The following is a 19597-nucleotide window of genomic DNA, read 5'->3' on the forward strand; positions in this document are numbered from 1 at the left end:
TTATAGTGCGTTAATTTTTTTTTATGCTGTTATATGTGTTCAGAAAATGTTTTCATTTCTTGGAAGGATCTAATTGATATATCCGTGCAGCAGAACTGTATGAAATTCTGAAACACCCCTGCCAGTGCCAGTTGGTTACTTCTCATTATTATGGGCACAATGATGGTTGAACTTGTAATTGAAACTGCTTTATCATTTTTATCATCAACACTCATTTTCAGTTGCTCATAAGTTTTTCCAAGTTGTGCCATACAACTTTAACAAGAAACACTTTTGAAAATAAGATTGGCAATACTACAGACAAAACAGCCCAATTTAAAGCAAATCATAGAATCATTCTAGTTCCATGTCCTTGTTAAAACACATTTAAAAACATGATGGTAGCTTAATGTGCTAAATGAAGTGATTTTGTCCTAATACAAGAGAGCTCATTACAAATGAACTTTTCTAAGTAGTTAATTTTCATAGATTGACAACATAATAAGGATGCAGGTCATGGTTCCAGCAGAAGATGGATGCAGAAGCTAGTCCTTTCTTTGATCTGCTCTGTTGCCTTAGAGAAAAGTTCAGTGGGTGGGGAGTCAGCCAACACACCCTTTAGTTACAGTTCCAGCTTTTTCATCTACTTAGTGTTAATTTTCTTTTTTGGCAGAGTTCTATTTTCTCTGCATAGTCTGGCTACTCTATAACAGCAAATAGGTGCCTGTATATCTAATGCTTGTTTTGCTAAAAGTGCAGAGTAAAAAAAGCAACGAAACTGTTCACGGAAGAAACAAGAGGATTTTGAGAGGAAGGTATCAGCTGAGAATAACTGAGGTTGTGTTTCATGATGTGAGAAAATGACACTGTGTCACTTTTTTCTGTTACCTGCAACTTGCTATTTTCTTTTCCTTGTCTTTTATACCATAAGATTAGGTGGAGTTCCATGGCTTAGATCTGGGGCCAGCCAGGTCATACTCACTGTCTTAGGAAGGTAGGAGTAATGCAAAATTTGGGATAAAATAGGAGCATGCATAGTGTGCAGCACCGAGTTAGGAAGGTAGCTCGTGGCTGCCTAATGTTTTGCTTATTTGCCCAAGGCTGCACCTACTCATGCAACCTTCTTTCATCTCTTCAATCCAGATACTGAACTGATTCATGTAAAAAGCTAAACAGACTAGAAAACATACATCTAGTGATGGACTCTTGACAAACCTCAAGAGGTACTTTTTCATATATGCACTGAGGATGAGAGCAGTTTATCAAATGCCTTTGAATAGCTTAAGTTTTTGTCTAGAGATGGGAAGAAGTTTTTTCATGTAGCTGTTGATACTAAAGTTGTGATCTCTGCCTTCAGCTGTATTGTATAAGATGATTGGGAGGTTGCACAACTTACTTTTAAAAGTGTTGGGTATGGAAGCCTATTCTCATCAAATGACAAGTATTATTCTTTTAACCTTACTGTTTTCTCCAGCAAATTTATTAGGGTTATAGTGCATATACTTAGCTATGCTGCCCATACTAACTGGCTTGAATATGCTGCTTCTCATAGGCAGAACTAGAGATGAGGACTGATTTCTTGCATTCCTTCATGTATAGCATGAAACTGGTGAATCACACTTAAAAAGTGTATGTTGATTGAGTCATGATGACAGCTGCTGAACTGGAAGAGGTTTGCATCAAAGCTCTTTGGCTTCTAATTTTTGGTGCATCTTCAAAAGGATGCACATTACATATGAAGAACTTCCAGATTTCAAGCGAAAGCACTCTAAAGTGGGTGTACGTCAAGGTCTGGTTTTTTCTCTGTATGTATGCAGAATGACTGCTACAGTGACATAATCACTGTTTTGCATGATCACTGTATGATTCAATATGCAGAATGGACAACAAATGGAGTAAGAATTTCAAGAAGCTTTCTTTTTACGGTTAGGCTAGCATCTAGGGAAACTGGGTGGTATTCCTTTTTCTGACAGATTTGAATGGGGTGTCAAAGGCCACTCAAAAGAAAAAGATGTCTATATTAGCAGGGACTAAAAGATTCCATAAGCAAGCCTAACTTTGGTATCACATAGCTTTTAAGTAACTGATGCTGCAATACAATGTTCATCTAGTACGTGTAAAAACTGCTAGAATGCTAGTTAATGGCAGATTTTGCACTTAAAGTATGGGATGGATTTCAGCTGAAGGAAACCATAAGGAACATGATTTAATATGTTTTGGAACAGATTAGATCCACAGAGTTAAAATAGATTTCTAGTACAAATTCTGATTGGTTTTAATGTTAGGTTGTTTTTTTCATTTTCTGTTTCTGTTTTACAGTGTTATGTGGGAACCAATGGGAGACGGTAAAAAGATTATTTCGCTGGCTGATAATAACATATTATTGTGGGATTTGCAAGAAAGTTCAGCCAAAGCTGTGGTAAGAAATTTTTTTTAACAAATCACGATACACTTGAATATAGTACAAACAACAACATTCACTAGCCTAGAATTGGCTAGTCTTTTAACTACTCCTTCAGAAATATCTTGTTGCCTTTAATGTGGGTGGGGCAAATGAATACCATATCAGTTGTCTTGAATACGAGTGTATAAGAGTAGTATTTTGTATCTGTTGCTAATGGTTAAATATCTTCCTTTTTCTAGAGTTCCCCTTACTTTCCTACTGGTTTTACAGTGAATAATCTAAAATAAAGCAATGCTAATTTGATAAATGTGTGTGAGGGAAAAGGGATCAGTAAAGCCAAAGGTTATTGAATTCAGATAATAGTATATTAATTCATGTTGGTTAACACCATGCAGCTGTCTGTTTAATTTACAACCCTTGTATGTGTAAGTGTAATATAAATTTCTGTATTTATTATGCACTGCTTTGATTTCTCAGTATTTAATTTAGTACTATACTGTCTATTCAGATTATTTCACTCGTTAAAACCTTATTCAGGAACATATGTAAAAAGGTGTCATTGACATAGATTTCTGTCTGATTATGCCATGTCTTATAGATAAAAAAAAAGTTTGCTTATTTATGTATAATGACATAGATTGTATATAGAAAACTTCAAATGTTTCTATATAGAGTCATTTAGGTCAGTGTCTGTCCTTAAAAATGGAAACTGATTATGTCAAGGACATCATTATTCAGTTGATCTGCTGTCACTTCTTGAACAAACTCCTCAGTTCAGAGTTAATTTCTTTTCTTGGATGCTGCAGAATCAGGTTTTTGAACTGGCAGTTGCTTAAAGAGTCAAGACATTGTGTCCATAAACTCTTCCCTGTTGTACTGTCTGACTGTGTGCAAATAGATGAAGTCTTGAGCTGTTACTATTTTGCTACATTTTGCATGCTATCAATGTAGTGTAATACAGTTTAATCCCTTATGTTCATAATCAAGCCCTTTGGGTTCCTTCACTAGGTGAAGAAACTTCAGCTTTTTTTTCACCTGGAACTTCAGTCATTGTTATGTTACCTTACAAGTTGTCTTCAAAGTGGTGTTTGTTTTTATCAAATTGATGTTGAGAGTTTCTGAAGGCTTGCCTTCAGGAGCTTGTCTGTGGCATTGTATCCCCTGGATTTGTGTTAGTCCTACATTAGTCAGTATTTCTTTTCTAATGTCTCCATAATGCACAGACTTTTTTGGAATGCGCTCTTCAAACCTTTTAAAAAACTACTTTTGGGGGTGGTCCTGCTTCCATGCTATAGCTTTTCACATCTCTTTGAAGTGCTGGGACTGCTAGACTACTTAGCATTTTCTCTTTCTCCTCCTTTCTCTCTTTGGGCAGCTCTGTCCTCTCTTGCTAAAGTTCTTTTAATGTTAATTAGTTTTTTCATTGTCCGAACCACTTTCTCATAACTATCTCAAACTTCTTCCTAATCCTAACCTCTCTGAAATACGATTTTCTTTGGGATGCTGTCTAGTGTGTTACCAGTCTCTCTATAAGTATGTGTGGGAATCTTGTAATGAATGCCAAGTTCTTTTTTTTTTTTTCCTTATTTTATTTTTCTTGGGATTTATTTACTAAAATTTTGCATGTTGCATCTTCACTTTACTATTCCTTTCCTCAAAACTAACCTCCTCACTCCGTCACACAAATACTTGTGAAAGTAAGTATGATTTCCATTTTCTTTTCCTTCCATTGCTAGAACTGGGTTCTGCATAATTTTGGAGAGGACTAGGCTCTTCACCAAACTATGTAATTTCAGCATGATTTTGGAAATCAGTATTTCTGTCCTCAAAGCAATATTCAGCTTGCAGATCCCTTCAGTATTTCAATTAGTGTTCCTAGAACATCTTTTATTCTGTTACTTTTAAAATATGCCTGTACTGCATCAAATATTGAAGGCAAAATAAGGACTCCAGAAGGCAAAGTGATAAAGAAACTAATGGGATTTAACCTGTGACATTGCTATATGCTTATATTTGATAAAAGGAAACAAGAAAAAATGGAAGTGAAATTTTGCATCAAAAAACCTGCTTCATCTAATGAAGCTAACACTATGAAAGTAGATATATCGACCCTTGACCGACATCTTCAGATAAGGAGAATTTTGAAATGTTTGTTAAAAACCTTAGTTTGCAGAAGTTAGGAGTGTCATTTATATTTTACAGTCAGGCTCTCAGGAGGCCTGATATAGAATTTGACTGATTCTCTATATTTCTGTCTAAAATAATCTAGTATCTCATGTGAATAGACTGTAAATTAGAATTTCCTGTGATTAAAATTTTACCCGGAAATAACTGTTTACCATTATCAGTCTTCTGCTCCAGCAATTTTGAGTTACTCTTAGATGGTATTTGCTGCATCACTGAGTCAGTGACTGCTTTTTAAAGTGAAGTTTAATAGTGAAAGTCCATGGAAACTTCACCACAGATAATGTATATCCAGGCATCTAAATCTTAAGTCAGGTGAATATCTTCTAAGACGACTGTACTGTTGCATTCCTGTTGAATATTTGTCTGCAACAAATTTGTCTCAAACATGTCTGTGGGTTCCTGAGTTAACCAGAGTCCAGCTGAACAAGACTGAGGAAAGCATGAGCATCTCTTTGAAATGCCTACCGTAGACTTTCTAGTAATTAAAATGATGATAACCTAAAGTCCCGTATCATAGGCTTTTCAGGGCTAGAATCAACTGCTGTGTATTTCTGAAATCTCTGAAGATTACCTGCTTCCTAAGAGATTAACTCCCTGTTAGAATCCGTAGAAGGCTGAAAAAACAACTCTTATTCTGTAGCAATTTTATATTTACAAAAAATTATGTAGGACTGACAGTTACAGGGAGCAATGAGGAAAAATAAGAAATGTTTCATTACTGAGGTGGCTTTCTGTTTAAAAAAAACCAACAAATAAAAACACCAAAAAAAATTAATAGTCTACCCCATCCTTTGCTGCTATAGTATTTAGAATGCAAGAGAGAAGTCTGTGAGAACAGGTTGGTTAGGAGACAGATAGCATTGGTACAGGTAAGCAATAAATATATTTTCCATTTGATTATCACCATGTACAAGGAGTGTTTGTAGGCCAATAAGCTGTTGGTGAAATAGTGATTTCTTTCTGTATATGTCCTGTTTATAAGGGATTGTTGAATGCAAAATATGTTGTAACCCTCAAAAGCACATGATTTGTATTTTAATGCTTTTTGTTCAGAGTGTAAAAATAGATTTTTCTGGTATATTGAGAAAAAGACCTTTTGGGCCTTGAAAACAGGTATAGGACAGCCTACAGAAAAAAAAAGAAAAACCAACTCTCACCAACATTAAAAAGGGGGCATGTATTTAAAAAAAAAAAAAAAAAGTTTTCTGAAGAGAGACCATGGAAACCATTCACAGTTCCTTTGGAGGTTACAGCTGATTATACAAGGTGTCAATTGGTGCTATGTAGAAAATTCTTGCCAGGAAGTCCACATTTGCTTTATATGCAGATGCACAGGGAGATTATTTAAATTACAAGAAACATTGTGTTTATTGTTCATTAGAATTAAAGGTTGTCCATTTTTGGCAAGTCTTAGCCACCTGATGTCTTATTGCTAACATGCTGTTTGGTTGTAGCAGACAAAGCAGTAAGTAGCTAGTAAACTTATATATTTTGTAGAGACTGTTGAGGGGGAAAAGTCTTTACAAAATATTCCTGTTACTTTAGACTTATAAGTGAAATAACCATGTACCTGTGTGTGTATTTACATTATTTTAACTGAATAAATCAATAGCCTAGGATTAAGATAATAATGTCAGTGTGTTTGAATTTTTTCCCTTTTTGTCAAAACCATGATGGTATTTAAGTTGAATGACATTATCATCATTAACTAAAAGTAGGAACTGGTCCACTCTATCTGTATCAGGTAATAGAAGTAAGGAGGTATTCATTGCACTGGTGAGTACTGGTCTTCCTGGTCTTCCTGTAAGAACACATTTCAGTAGCTTCCTTTTTGGATAGGTATGCATTATAGGCAATATTAATTTTAATGGCAAGAGGTAAACCCAATGCTACTCTTCATGGACTTTTCACGTTTGTGAAAAAGTTCATCTAAAACTCAGGTGTAGTATTGGTGAAAAACTGAAAATATACGTGTCTTTAAAATTTTGCACAGGCCAAAATTTCTGCTTGCCTACACTGATCGAAACTTCAGAGTCTTATTGGGTGCAATCTCTTCTATCTGCCTGGGACTTACAAGTCGCATTGTTTAATTAGAATTAGCCTGAAGAATTTTAGGGTTCCTGATACTTTCAGCACTTCTTTGTAATAAAATTACTGGTGTGTTCATTCTCTGAATTATCTGGTCAACGTGTCGTAGGAAACATTACTAACCATAACTTACTATACAGTTTGGTAGCTTGGTTTTTTTTTTTTTTTACCCCTTTCAGAGTTTTTTGCTAACTTGTTTCTTCATTATAGTATATAATACAGGAATATATGTGTGTATTTGCATTAAGACAAGCTTCTTCTGTCCTCTTGATCACTCCCTTTATTATTGTTTTGAGGACATTTACCTTCTGGGGTGAAACTAATCTTATGCTCACTGCATCATTACCCTTTGCAATTAAATTAGCTATTCTTTGCCATTTATAATCATTAGCTGAACCCAAGAGAAGCCCAACCAATCCACAAAGTCTGGATAGATTCTGCTGAAAAGATGACAGTTAATATTTCTGTATACAGACGTTAGCTCCAATGTCACCAAATCACTAGAACTGTTCCTTGGGTAAATGCCCTATGTTTGGAATGGCAGATGAGTGCAACAGAATGAAATGGAGATGTTAAAATATCTACATTTTTCTGTTTGCCTTATGTTTTCAGAAAGGGGAGAAGTGGAGGTGTGGTTTTGATCATTTTTATGCAAATGATTAATTAGATTCCTTTTAGATGTCTTGTCCCTTCTGGATTCTTTAGTAGCATTTAATGTATAGGTCATCTTAATTTGAAACAGTGGAAGATATCTGGCAGTGGCACTCCAAGCAAGACAGAAGGTCTTGTGGGGAAGATTTCACACTCTGTCTGGGTAAAAGTAACGTACCCAAATATCGGAGGATGTTAAGAATAAGCATGGGATGCTTTCTTGGCAAGATGGCTGCTGTTCCTCAAGGCAGGAAATACATTGTGGACTTTAGTGGAGAACTTTGTAGAGTGCCCCATAATTACTGCAACTAGAGTAAACATAGATTAATTAAAGGAGGGCAAAAACCTGTCTGATGAAAAATGAAAGAGAAGTTAATTACTGGATCAGAAAGAGGATAGAAGACCAGTTCTTAAAGAGTTGGTGTTGGGATCAATTTTGTTTAATGGTCTCCTTAACAGTAGCATAGAAGTAGGAGTGAAATGATGAAAATTGTTGACGACAGAAACTTGGAATGCATCATCAGTATATAGGAGTAACAATATATTTCAGTGGATGAACTTAATGTTTAGTTTAATTTTTGTAGTATAAAGCAGAAAACTTGTGTTTCAGGAACAAAAGTATTTTTCTTGCTGTGACGTAGAAACTCAGCACTTAAAAATATGTCGATTCTCTTACTTAGCTATTCTGAGAATGACTCTGAGCTGCCAGTATGATGAGGCTATTTGAAAAGGCAAATGACTGTAAGATGGTTCAGGAGACAAGAACAGTTATGAAAGGACTATGTGGCGTGGTTGCCTGCAGTGGGAGGAATTGAACTTGATGAATTTAAAATCCTCATCAATATTTCTGTTTCTGTCAATAAGAAGCCAGAAACACACTCATCCCTTCTTAATGTGGATCTCAAAATAGTCTTTAAATGGCTTTGTTACTGTGGTTATTAAAAGGACATCTCCTTGAGGCTGTCTTGATGTGTCCACACAACCTCTAGCATGAGCAGAATTGTGGCCCATTTCCAGTTGATGAGCGTATGCTTAAAAAACAAAAAAATAATGTGTGTGATTTGTCTGAATGAATTTAATAATCACTACCATGAGTTAACTTCTTCCAGTTGATACTCTTTAGAAATTCTAAATATTTATGGACTTAATTGTTTATGATGTCTTCCCTACCCTGTCTTCACTAGAAGGCAGTCAAGATCAAATAAGCATGTGCTGTCTTGTTTAGAATGCACTTGAACATCCATCAGATTTTTAGTCTTACAACTTCTTGGGTAAGAGGTGAGAGTTTCTTAGGGTTCACTTTTTTGTGTTTGGGTTTGTTTGTTTTTATTTATTCTGTTTAAAACAGCTGCTGCTGTAAGGGTAAGAAAACTAAAGTTATTAAATATTTTTTTTAAAAAGGCATTCAGGAGTCAAAAGGCATGTTTTCTCATTTATCAAGTAAAACATTTCTGGTTTTTTATCTTTCAAATAATTTCTAAGTGTTAAAAAAACCCCCAACAATATATTTTACATACTTCAAATTGTAATGAACATTTTTATCAAGAAACTAAACCAAGGTCATTTCCTTAAAGAAAATGCAGGATATCAACGTATTGATAAGTATGTAGTAGATTGCTGCAGTTGCTAAGCCTTTACATAGAAATTTGCATCTTTGGCTCTCCCTATATAATGACTGATAATCCCATTTTTTTCAAATGAGAAAATTCTGAAATAAGAAACTAGTCTGTTTACTAATATCTACCAAGTGGATTGATTTTAATTAACAGAAATCTTCATATTTTTAACACTTTTATGTGAGCCTGTATTTTGTAGTAAAAATATTGCTTAAGTGTCGCTGGTAACCATTTATACATACTAGGAAATGTAGCGTTTACTTTAATTTTGTACTACTTTTGTTATCCAGAAAGATGTTATAAGAATTTATAAATTAATCAAATTAGAGCACTAGAACATTCTCTGTTTTCTACATATTTTGTTCTTGGGAGACGTTTTCTAACCGTTGGTGTCAAAGTCTGTGTTGTGGTTTAACCCCAGCCAGCAACTAAGCACCACGCAGCCGCTCACTCGTTCCCCCACCACCCAGTGGGATGGGAGAAAAAATTGGGAAAAGAAGTAAAACTCATGGGTTGAGATAAGAACGGTTTAATAGAACAGAAAAGAAGAAACTAATCATGATAATGATAACACTAGTAACATGACAACAGTAATAATAAAAGGATTGGAATGTACAAATGATATGCAGGGCAATTGCTCACCGCCCGCCGACCGACACCCTGCCAGTGCCCGAGCGGCAATTCCCTGCCCCCACTCCCCCAGTTCCTATACTAGATGTGACGTCACACGGTATGGAATACCCCGTTGGCCAGTTTGGGTCAGGTGCCCTGGCTGTGTCCTGTGCCAACTTCTTGTGCCCCTCCAGCTTTCTCACTGGCTGGGCATGAGAAGCTGAAAAATCCTTGACTTTAGTCTAAACACTACTGAGCAACAACTGAAAACATCAGTGTTATCAACATTCTTCTCATACTGAACTCAAAACATAACACTGTACCAGCTACTAGGAAGACAGTTAACTCTATCCCAGCTGAAACCAGGACAGTCTGTTTGAGGGGAAACAACTGACCTCCCAAATGCATGACACAATTACTAATTTTTAGTCATTCTACCTTAGAATTAGTTCATACGTTAACAAAACAAAACAACAAAAAACCAAACTAAAGCCAATTTCTGCATATAAAAACTTATTTATTAGATGAAGATAGTGTAGTAAGGGAACAGAGCTTACATTTTTCCAGTTACCATTTCATCCAGAAGTTTACAGAACTTTAGAACTGGTCCTCTAGCATTGTTTTTCACATGTTGTTAGAGGAGAAAAGTACAGCCCCCTCAGCCACCCTTAGAAGTTGATAAATTCTGCGATTTGTCTGCTTCATGCTGCTCAGTTCTAAGAATGGTTATGCTGGTCCATACCCAAATCCATCTGGCCTCAGTATTCTGCTTGAAGCAGTGGCCATAGCAGACTCCAAGGAAAAGTTCAGTGGAGCAAATGTATTGGATACTTTGCCCTTAACACTCAGTCAGTCTTCTACTTTTCTCAATCCAAGGATTTTTCTGAGCCGGTTGGGTTTGTCTGTTTAGTGTAACCCTCAATAGATCTTTCTTCCAAGTACTTTCCTGTTCTATTCTTGGACATAAGTAAGCTTTATGTATTCAAGTGTCTTTTGTCAAGGAGTCCATTGGGTGGAGAACCACTTTCTTTTGTTTACTATTGAATCTGACTTATACAGGCTTCATTCAATGGCCCATAGGTCTTTTTTTGGAAGAGAGCATGAACAATTGGTTCACTGTCTCCATGCTGCTTGTGGTTTTTCTAGATAATTTCTGTGCCCTCTAGAGGCTAATATATATTGGGGTTTGTTTTTTTTTAAGGATACTGCCTATCCTTTCCTCTTTCCAAATCAGTGCTTATGAGATGAAAACTTGAAGCAGAAAAAGAGGCATCTCGGTCCTTATTGATGTTTGATTGAAACGTCAATTACTACAACTTATTTTTATTTGAATACACAGAGGTCAGTCCTTCAAAGCTAGGATAGACTTTTTCAGATCCAGATACTTTGCTTTTGTAAAACCCCTTCCCTCACTGAGGATAATATATACAGTTCTATTCTGATCATGTTATGTTGCTTAATTTTTTTCAGAACTGTCCATTTTTATTTCAAATCATTGCTCTCATGTAATTGTAGTATAATACCATACTGCCCTTTTATTATTGTTCTTATGTTACCAGCTTTAGGGACTGATCCACTTAAGCACTTATAAACAGTATTAAATCCATCTATATTCTGATAACCATTTTACATGGTTCGAGATTTCATTTTGTCCAGTCTTTTTTCTAAAGTCAGTGTGTGGTTCTTGCACAATGCAAGAACAATAACTAATTCTGTTATCTAAAAGAAGACATCTGATCTTACTCGCTTCTTACTGTAAGTCACATTTTGTGTTTATAAAATATTATGATGAATTGTTTTCCTTCAGTATCTGGTGAGGCTCTCAGAGCTGCATGTCTTCATCTTCTGGGCAGCACAAATCCAAATCCTCATGTGAGATTAATGCCTAAAATATACCTTTGTCATGTTTTCCTTTCCTTCTGTAGGCAACTTTTCTGCCTTTAAAGAAGTGGAGGGAAGAGTTCAAGATAAAAAGAAAGCTTGCTTACCTGTCTGTATATTTAGTTATGAATTAAAACTAAAGCTAAGGTTTTTTTGAACCTGCATTTGTGATTCCAAACTACTAGCTTTGTTTCCTTCAAGCTCATTTCTTGGACTTCCAAGAAGGAGACTTGCAGACTTCCTTCTGCTACGTAAGGATTCCTTCTTATGTATGAAAATTTCCTCCCCTTACCTCTTAGCTGTCATTTGAATCTATGTAGTTCCTTTCCAGCTCATAGAAGACATGCAGAAGAACTTTGAACAACAGTTTACTCAGTAACTTCTGGGATTTCATTTTATTAACAGAAGTTTACTATGAGTTGATTGGGAACTTGGCTGTATTCATAGTTGGACATCCATAGGAGGAAAGATGTCATTTAATTTCTGCAAGTGCTTAAGAATTGCTTGGAAAAGCAAGGATGACCAATCTAACATGTGTGTGATCTTTTTCATATATGTTGTTAAGAAATAGTGCAGGATGCGTGTGCTGGCCTCACCCCTAAACTTCTGGCTGAAAAGAAAAAAAATTTCATCTTTTGATAATAGTTTACATGATAAAAGTTGAAATGGAGACTTTAAAAAAATAAATATGGCTGGAATGCTGGAGAAAGTATTGTCTACTGCTGACAAAGACCTTCTGCCCAAGTCATATTTTGGATATGTGATGCTTTCTGTCTCAAAAACAGATTTTGGAAATACCTGATGAAAGATGCTCTTTTTGTTGGTACTATCTCACTTTAACATTTGCTTCCCTCCTCTCCCCCCAGTCTGAGCTTTGTGTGGCCAAGAGTGCTTACTAAAGAAAATTAGTTTAATTTTTTAAATGACCCACTCTAACTCTGCATAATCTCTTGTGCCTGGAATCTAGTATGTGTCAAAAAATAAACAGTGCACTTCATTATCCCACGTCTGGTGTCCTGTGCAGTATTTTTCTTTATAGTAATAATCTGCAAGTTGTAGAAAGGTTTTCAGACAGTATTTGTACTTAAGGAGGAATGGTGCTAGAGGAGTAGATTTGACCACAGCATTATATCACTTATGAACACAGGAGCGATATATGATCCTGCATGCTGGGAATTCTACAGTCTTAAAAAAACAAACAAACAAAAAAACCCCCAAAACCAAAACCAACTGCAAAATGTTTGGAAGACAACACATCTTAGGTAGCATAGACTTCAGTGATAGAAGAGTTGTGATTTCTAGATTGTTAGTCTGAATGCTAAATATATATGATCTTCTGGGTAAAACTGTAATAGTAAAAAGTTAGCAATATACAGAAATGGACATTGGTACTATATACAAATAGATTTAAGCAGTCTTGTATTGCCAGCATATTTTTCTGTTGACATCAGTTAAAGTTAACGTAAGCAGTATCTATGTTTTAGCCTTTTTCATCCATCAAAGTGTAATATTTCCACTGAGAAAACTTCTATGTAATAGAATATTTATGATGTGTTAGGATTTAGGTAAAGGAGAAAAGTGATCCAACAAGATCCAGCACAGTAATCTGCTTTTGTGAAATACTTAATGAAACATTTTGAAATATGAACATCATGTGAAAGGTAACCAAATAAGTCTGCTGTCCGCCTAGCCTCTGGAAATTTGTATAAATTTTATATCTGATTAAAATGCAAGTATTTTGGTTTTTCTCCCTATCCCCTTTTAGATATTTAGATATCAGTTTCAGTAAGTGATTAGAAGTCAAAGTAATTTGCAGTGTTTGCAGCTTCATTTTTCCCCACATTCATATGGAATTGGAGGATAACTTGCTGTACAACTTCAAAGAGAAAGTTGATGGCTTTGTACCTTTTCATTAACTGTAGAGATGGAGAGCTGTCTGCTCAATGACATGCAAGCCTGGTTTTGGAACTGAAACCTTTAGTTCTCACAGATTGTAGATTTGTGATCTAGTACTCGCTGTTATTTTAATAGGCGTGTATGTGATGACATGGGCACCTGGGCCTTGATTTTTTTATTTTTAAAAGCTGCTATAGGTTTATTGAAGAGTCTTTGACACTGTTCCTAAAGATAAAATTTGACATTTTGACATGGAAAAACAGTCTTGTAAGACTGTTCATGAAACTACATGCATGCGTGTTTGTCTGAGGCAGCTACAGATTTGTGCAATGTGCCCATATTGTCTATCTACTGTTTCAACAAATGATCTGAAGTTGCTTATTTTAGTTTATAAAGTAGTACAGTACTTCTTATATTTCTGGATACATTACACTGTATAAGCCTTTGTAAAAATTACTTTGAGATACAAAATCAGCCCTAGCTTTTAATTTTTTCCATTTTTTATCCTAGGATTTTGATAATCTGTTACACTTGGAACAATAGGCTATTGTGCAGGTTTTGTCTTCAGTGGAACCAATTTCATTTTAGCGTTACATTTAGAAACATTGCCAGCTTTGTTTCATTATTTTAGCTCTCTAGTTCTACAGCCTTGGAAGGGAAAGGACAATTAAAATTTACTTCTGGAAGATGGAGTCCACACCATAATTGTACACAGATTGCAACAGCCAATGATACCACTGTTCGAGGATGGGATACACGAAGCATGAGGTAATGAGAAATTGCAGTCTTGTTCTCTAGAAAATACAGTCTCCTTTGAAAATAGATTTTTTCATTGCTCCTAACGTTTTGTGGGTTGGTGGTTTTTTGTTTTTTTGGTTTTTTTTATATTAGAAATGTGGCAAAGCTATCATTTATAAAAGGAATGGTTGGGCTTGCATAGCTGATATATTTACAATTTAGTAAAGGGTTTTCTCTGGTTTTCCCCCCTCAGCTTTAATTCTAACTTGTATGTTGAGTTTTACTGAACTATGTACTAGTCTCAAGATGATTTGCTCAATATATAGGCATTACCTGAATGAAGCTGTTCTGTAATTCAACCTGAAAGTGTTTTAACAGCAGTCCTGACTAAGCTATGAACTGTCTTCATAGCATACTATTTAAAGGTAACTTTAATCTCTGAAGGTAGCTCACAGGTTAAGTTCACTCTTCACTCTTCTGATTTTAACAAATAGTATGCTATACTATATTATATTAAAGATTGTAGCATGGTGGTTATATGAAACTACTGAATCTATCAAAATCATAACCAAATCAATTAAAGCTTTGAATATACCTAATAAGGTGTTTTCCCCCCTGCTCAGCTGTGATTTTGATAAGCAAAGGAGTAATGTTGTGCACAACTGTTGCCATGACTACTAAAGCCTGTGCAAGCTTTTTTAAGATACGCTTTATCCCCTTAGCACATAGTAATTTATCACTAAACCGAGAAGACTGATGTCTTGTAATAACTTTTGTTGCCTTAAAGGGGGATGACTTTAAATTTAGTTCTATGGTTCCTGCCAGCTCAGGGGTGTAGCAATAAATCCCTGTGTTTGCCAGCCTTGGGTGTTTTTGCTGAAAAGGTTTATTTAATTTAAGGAACAAAAGCTAAAAATACAAATATAGTAATTAAAAGTCACTTCCTGTACATTTGTCATCAGGTTTGGAAGTCCTGTTCTTTGCCTTGTAAAAGGATATATAGAAATCTAACTTCGTATATATATATGTGTATGCTTTCATTTATGAAGACTCTTTTAAATGAAGTGTACAAGAGAGGAAAGAAAGGTCAAAGGAGAAAGGGTGGGTTTTTAAGTTGCCTTTTTGTGATATTTTTGTAATCATCCTGTTTTTAATATATAGCGTGCAGACCTTAAGATTAAAGCCTGTGTTTCTAAGCAGAAAATGTTAAATGTTGTGAAGTCTCCTACATGCTCTGTCTCATTAGAAAAAGCATCTCTATCTTGCATTAAATGAATACTCTGAGTAATTTTTATGAAAGATAGATAGTCCAGATGTTAACAAGATTCTCAATGAAAGCGTAGCTTGGTCAACAAAAGCAAACCCCACAATTCTAATTACTTTAAGTGAAGCTCAGGTTAGATAGTCCTTGAACCAATTTACGAGTACTAGGCTATGCCAAAGAGCTGTTTGCAGTGTACTTGAAAAATATGTGCAAGACTAAGTCTCATCTGCAATTACACTGTAATATGTCTAGAATGATGTGAATATTTGATAATGACTAGTTAGGCTAGAAGTAGGAGTTTAAAGTCAGGGCAGTATAAAATGTGGCAGTATAAGAAGCAAAAAATGAGGAGGGGTAGGGAATCAAGGACAGAAAACTGCTATACTGGCAAAGAATAAGAGAGGAGAGATACTAAAGAAGTAGCTAGAAATAGCCACTTCCACATAGTGCGATTATGATAGCTGTAAGATAGAGGGAGTTATATTATTTTGGACATAGCAAACAAAGAAGGGGAGGAAAAAAAGAGGTTGGTGGGAAGACTCCTAGACTAGACTGGTCTTAATCCTAGACTAGCAGTCTTAATCAGAGAAAAGCTTGTGAAGCAGAGGAGACAGACACTAGGCTGAATGGATTTAAAGAGAGAATTGTATCAGGAAAATTCAGACTCCAAGAATATATTCTAAAAAATATGAAAAAAGAATATGAGAAGGTGGAGCCAGTAGCTGGAGAAAAAGTTCATGCGGTCTAGCCTTAATTTATGATGTGAGTGGGAAATTCAGTGTAGGTATTGTTGCCGTAGGTAGCATGATAGAGTGAAAGAAAGAATATACATGTTTGGGAAGTGTATTGGCTTTGTGTGGCAAGGTTTTAGTAGTGGGGGGGTTACAGGGGTGGCTTCTGTGAGAAGCTGCTGGAGGCTTCCCCCATGTCTGACAGAGCCAATGCCAGCTGGCTCTAAGATGGACCCGCTGCTGGCCAAGGCCGAGCCCATCAGTGACGGTGGTCGTGCCTGTGGGGGAAGAGATTTAAGAAGGAAAAAAAGTTGGTGGGACAGAAACAGCAGCCAGAGAGAGGAGTGAGACTATGTGAGAGAAACAGGCCTGCAGACCCCCAGGTCAGTGCAGAAGGAGGTGGAGGAGGTGCTCCAGGCACTGAAGCAGAGATTCCCCTGCAGCCCATGGGGAAGACCATGGTGAGGCAGGCTGTCCCCCTGCAGCCCAGGGAGGTCCACGGGGGAGCAGACATCCACTTGTAGCCCAGGGAGGACCCCATGACAGAGCAGGGGGATGTCCAAAGGAGGCTGTGATCCTGTGGGAAGCCCATGCTGGAGCAGGCTCCTGGCAGGACCAGCAGATCTGTGGAGAGGAGCCCACGCTGGAGCAGGTTTTCTGTCAGGACTTGTGACACCCACGGGGGACCCACGCTGGAGCAGTCTGTGCCTGAAAGACTGCAGCCCGGGGAAGGGACCCACGTTGGAGAAGTTCGTGGAGGACTGTCTCCCGTGGGAGGGACCCCACGCTGCAGCAGGGGAAGAGTGTGATGAGTCCTCCCCCTGAGGAAGATGAAGCGGCAGAAATAACATGTGATGAACTGACTGTAAACCCCATTCCCCATCCCTCTGTGCCACTTGGGGGGGGAGGTAGAGAATCTGGGAGTGGATTTGAGCCGGGGAAGAGGGAGGGCTGGAGGGAAGGTGTTTTGAGATCTGGTTTTGTTTCTCATTACCCTACTCTGGTTGATTGGTAATAAATTGAGTTAATTTTCCCCAAGCTGAGTCTGTTTTGCCCATGATAGTAATGGGTGAGTGATCTCTCCTGTCCTTATCTTGACCCATGAGCCCTTTGTTATATTTTCTCTCCCCTGTCCAGCTGAGGAGGGGGGAGTGATAGAATGCCTTTGGTGGGCACCTGGTGCCCAGCCAGGGTCAACCCACCACAGGATGGAAAGGGATCAAGTGTTCAGAATGATAGTTAAGTTGGGATAAAGACTTTCATGGGAAGCACTGTTGAATATGCAGTGGACAGTGGTATTTCTTTTTGAGCCTTTGCACACATTTCCATGAGCAATGCAAGAAGTGCAAGAAAGAAGTGAAAGGTGCAATAAAGGAGGAAAAAAGTGTTTTATTGCTGCAAGCATGTTTGAGATTTAAAAATTTTCCCATAAAAATGTTTCAAGAAATTAAGAGGAAATGTTGAATTCGGCTCCCAGAATGTCTGGTAGAAAGGCATACCTCAGTGATATCCTTAATCTCTGAAACTGAGTATTGACCTTGGATATCTAAGTAATATCTTCTATCCTGAGTGACTGCCATAGCTGTCAGGATAGGGCTTAGTATAGGCCTGTTATACTTTGAATCTCTCCTTATGGAGCTACTTTGCTTTGTATTAGTAGTTAGGTATTAACAGCAAGAGACTTCTCTATCTGGTCTTGACAGGAGACCATATGTACAGCGCAAGAAATACAAAGTTTTGGTCAGTCTATGTTTTCTGAAGAGAAACATCTTTCATTTTAAGAAAGAAAAAAGTTTACAAAGTGTTGACAAGTTCTGGTGAAGGTTGTAGGAGACTGTCAAATCTAAGCAAAGCTTTGGTAGATGGTGGCTTTGAGAAAACTGGTAATGCAATAGTGGAAACAAAACAAAACCCAAGTTTAAGAGGCAAGGTAGGGAGACAAACTGGTGGAACATGATGTGTTGAATAAGGATGCTAGGTTGTTAGCAGTACTACAAATGTTTTCTGAAGCGGTCCAGATGGATGAGTGTGCACGTGGCTTGAGTAGTTTAAGGGCCACAGGTAAATTAATGATAAATGCCAGAGCTCAAAAAGGTTAAGTTCAAAATAGTGCAATAATAAAAAGCTGTTGTTCATATGTGTTGCATCCCTTGCATCTCAGCTTTTCATGTAGGGAGAACTAGATGTCATAAATACAGAATTAATATAATTACTTAGGGGTGGAGAAGCTCTTATCTGAAAATATTGTGGTTTAGTAGCAGAGATTTCATAACAGTTGTTAAGAGAGCTGTGCTAGAATCATCTGGAACAACTGTTTCCTTTTAGCTCCAGACGATCCTAATGCAAACAAGGAAAGAGCAAAGCTTCAATGCAAGCTGAGAAATCTATACAAGTCACTGTTAACAGCTGGGATTTCCCTAAACTATGTACCAGCGGTGGGAACTCTAGGTCTGCGGGTGCTAAGGGGATTATGCAAGTTCCCAGGGAAACAGATTCCTGTCAGTGGAGTGCAGTTAGCTTTTTATAGACCATATAATTTTTTTAATGTGTTTTACAGACAGATATATTGCATAGAAAATGCACACGGACAGCTGGTACGAGACCTAGACTTTAATCCCAATAAACAGTACTACCTGGCTAGCTGTGGAGATGACTGCAAGGTGAAATTCTGGGATACAAGAAATGTCACTGAACCAGTGAAGACACTAGAGGAGCATTCCCACTGGTAGAACAAATTATCTGCATGCTGTTTTGTGGGTGGATGGCTTATGTAATTTATTCAGCTAATTATTTTACTGTTTAGGAACAATGCAAACTAACTATGTTTGTGCTATTGTGAATAATCATTTTTCCGCACAGAGGAAAGGTTTCAATGTGTGAATGTTCCTTGTGTGATTGTAAATTAAAAGTTTAGACAACGTTAGTCTAATTGGCAAGAAACTATCGTTAACATTGTTGGGAGATAGGGTACACCTTTGAGAAGCACAGCACAGAACTTGGCTTGTAGGGGCCAGCTGGGACACAGGTGTGCCTGCTCAAATTGAGCCTGATCTGTTGCACCTGATGTGCAGAAAATCAGCTGCCATCTATCCTTCTGTTGTGGAATGGTTGAAATGCTCAATAATTCAGCCACACTTTTTTCATGCTCTTCACAGCCCTTAAGCCAGAATATGCAAGAGTCATTTTATTCTCTGAGATAATATTTAGAGCCTGTATCTACTGCTCTGGCCTGTAGTTGGAGCAAGGAGAGAATCTTGTCTGATGTTTGCAGACTTCAGTGGTTAAGAAAAGATGAGCAGTTCATATTTTACAAAATTTGGGTTGGAGTAATTCTTGCAAAATAAATCTGGACCCTGAAGCTACTTTGAGGGGAATGAAGATGTGAATTAACAGAAGCAGCATTCATACTTTTTTCCAGAAGATTAAAAGAAAAATAATAAAACAAGAACCATAAGACATTTGGTATTAACTTGATATGTAAAATGTTAAAATTGAAGAGAAATATAATCCTACTTTTGTTTTAGAGTCTATTTTAAACTTTACTGTAAGA

The 19597-nt window shown here is 37.0% G+C and overlaps 1 protein-coding gene across 3 annotated transcripts in view; it reads left to right on the forward strand.

Annotated features, from left to right (window-relative positions):
* Positions 1-19597, forward strand: part of EIPR1 (EARP complex and GARP complex interacting protein 1) — a 97414-nt gene that overhangs the window by 61985 nt on the left and 15832 nt on the right. For 2 of the 3 annotated variants that reach the window (XM_075049210.1, XM_075049211.1), the window contains exons 5-7: positions 2299-2398; positions 13946-14082; positions 18605-18772. In XM_075049210.1, the coding sequence (XP_074905311.1) occupies positions 2299-2398; positions 13946-14082; positions 18605-18772 (405 nt within the window). The remainder of the gene's footprint in view (positions 1-2298; positions 2399-13945; positions 14083-18604; positions 18773-19597) is intronic. The other variant, XM_075049212.1, reaches the window with a different exon arrangement.

Source organism: Buteo buteo, chromosome 17, assembly GCF_964188355.1.
Source record: "Buteo buteo chromosome 17, bButBut1.hap1.1, whole genome shotgun sequence".
In the NCBI taxonomy this organism is placed as follows: domain Eukaryota; kingdom Metazoa; phylum Chordata; class Aves; order Accipitriformes; family Accipitridae; genus Buteo; species Buteo buteo.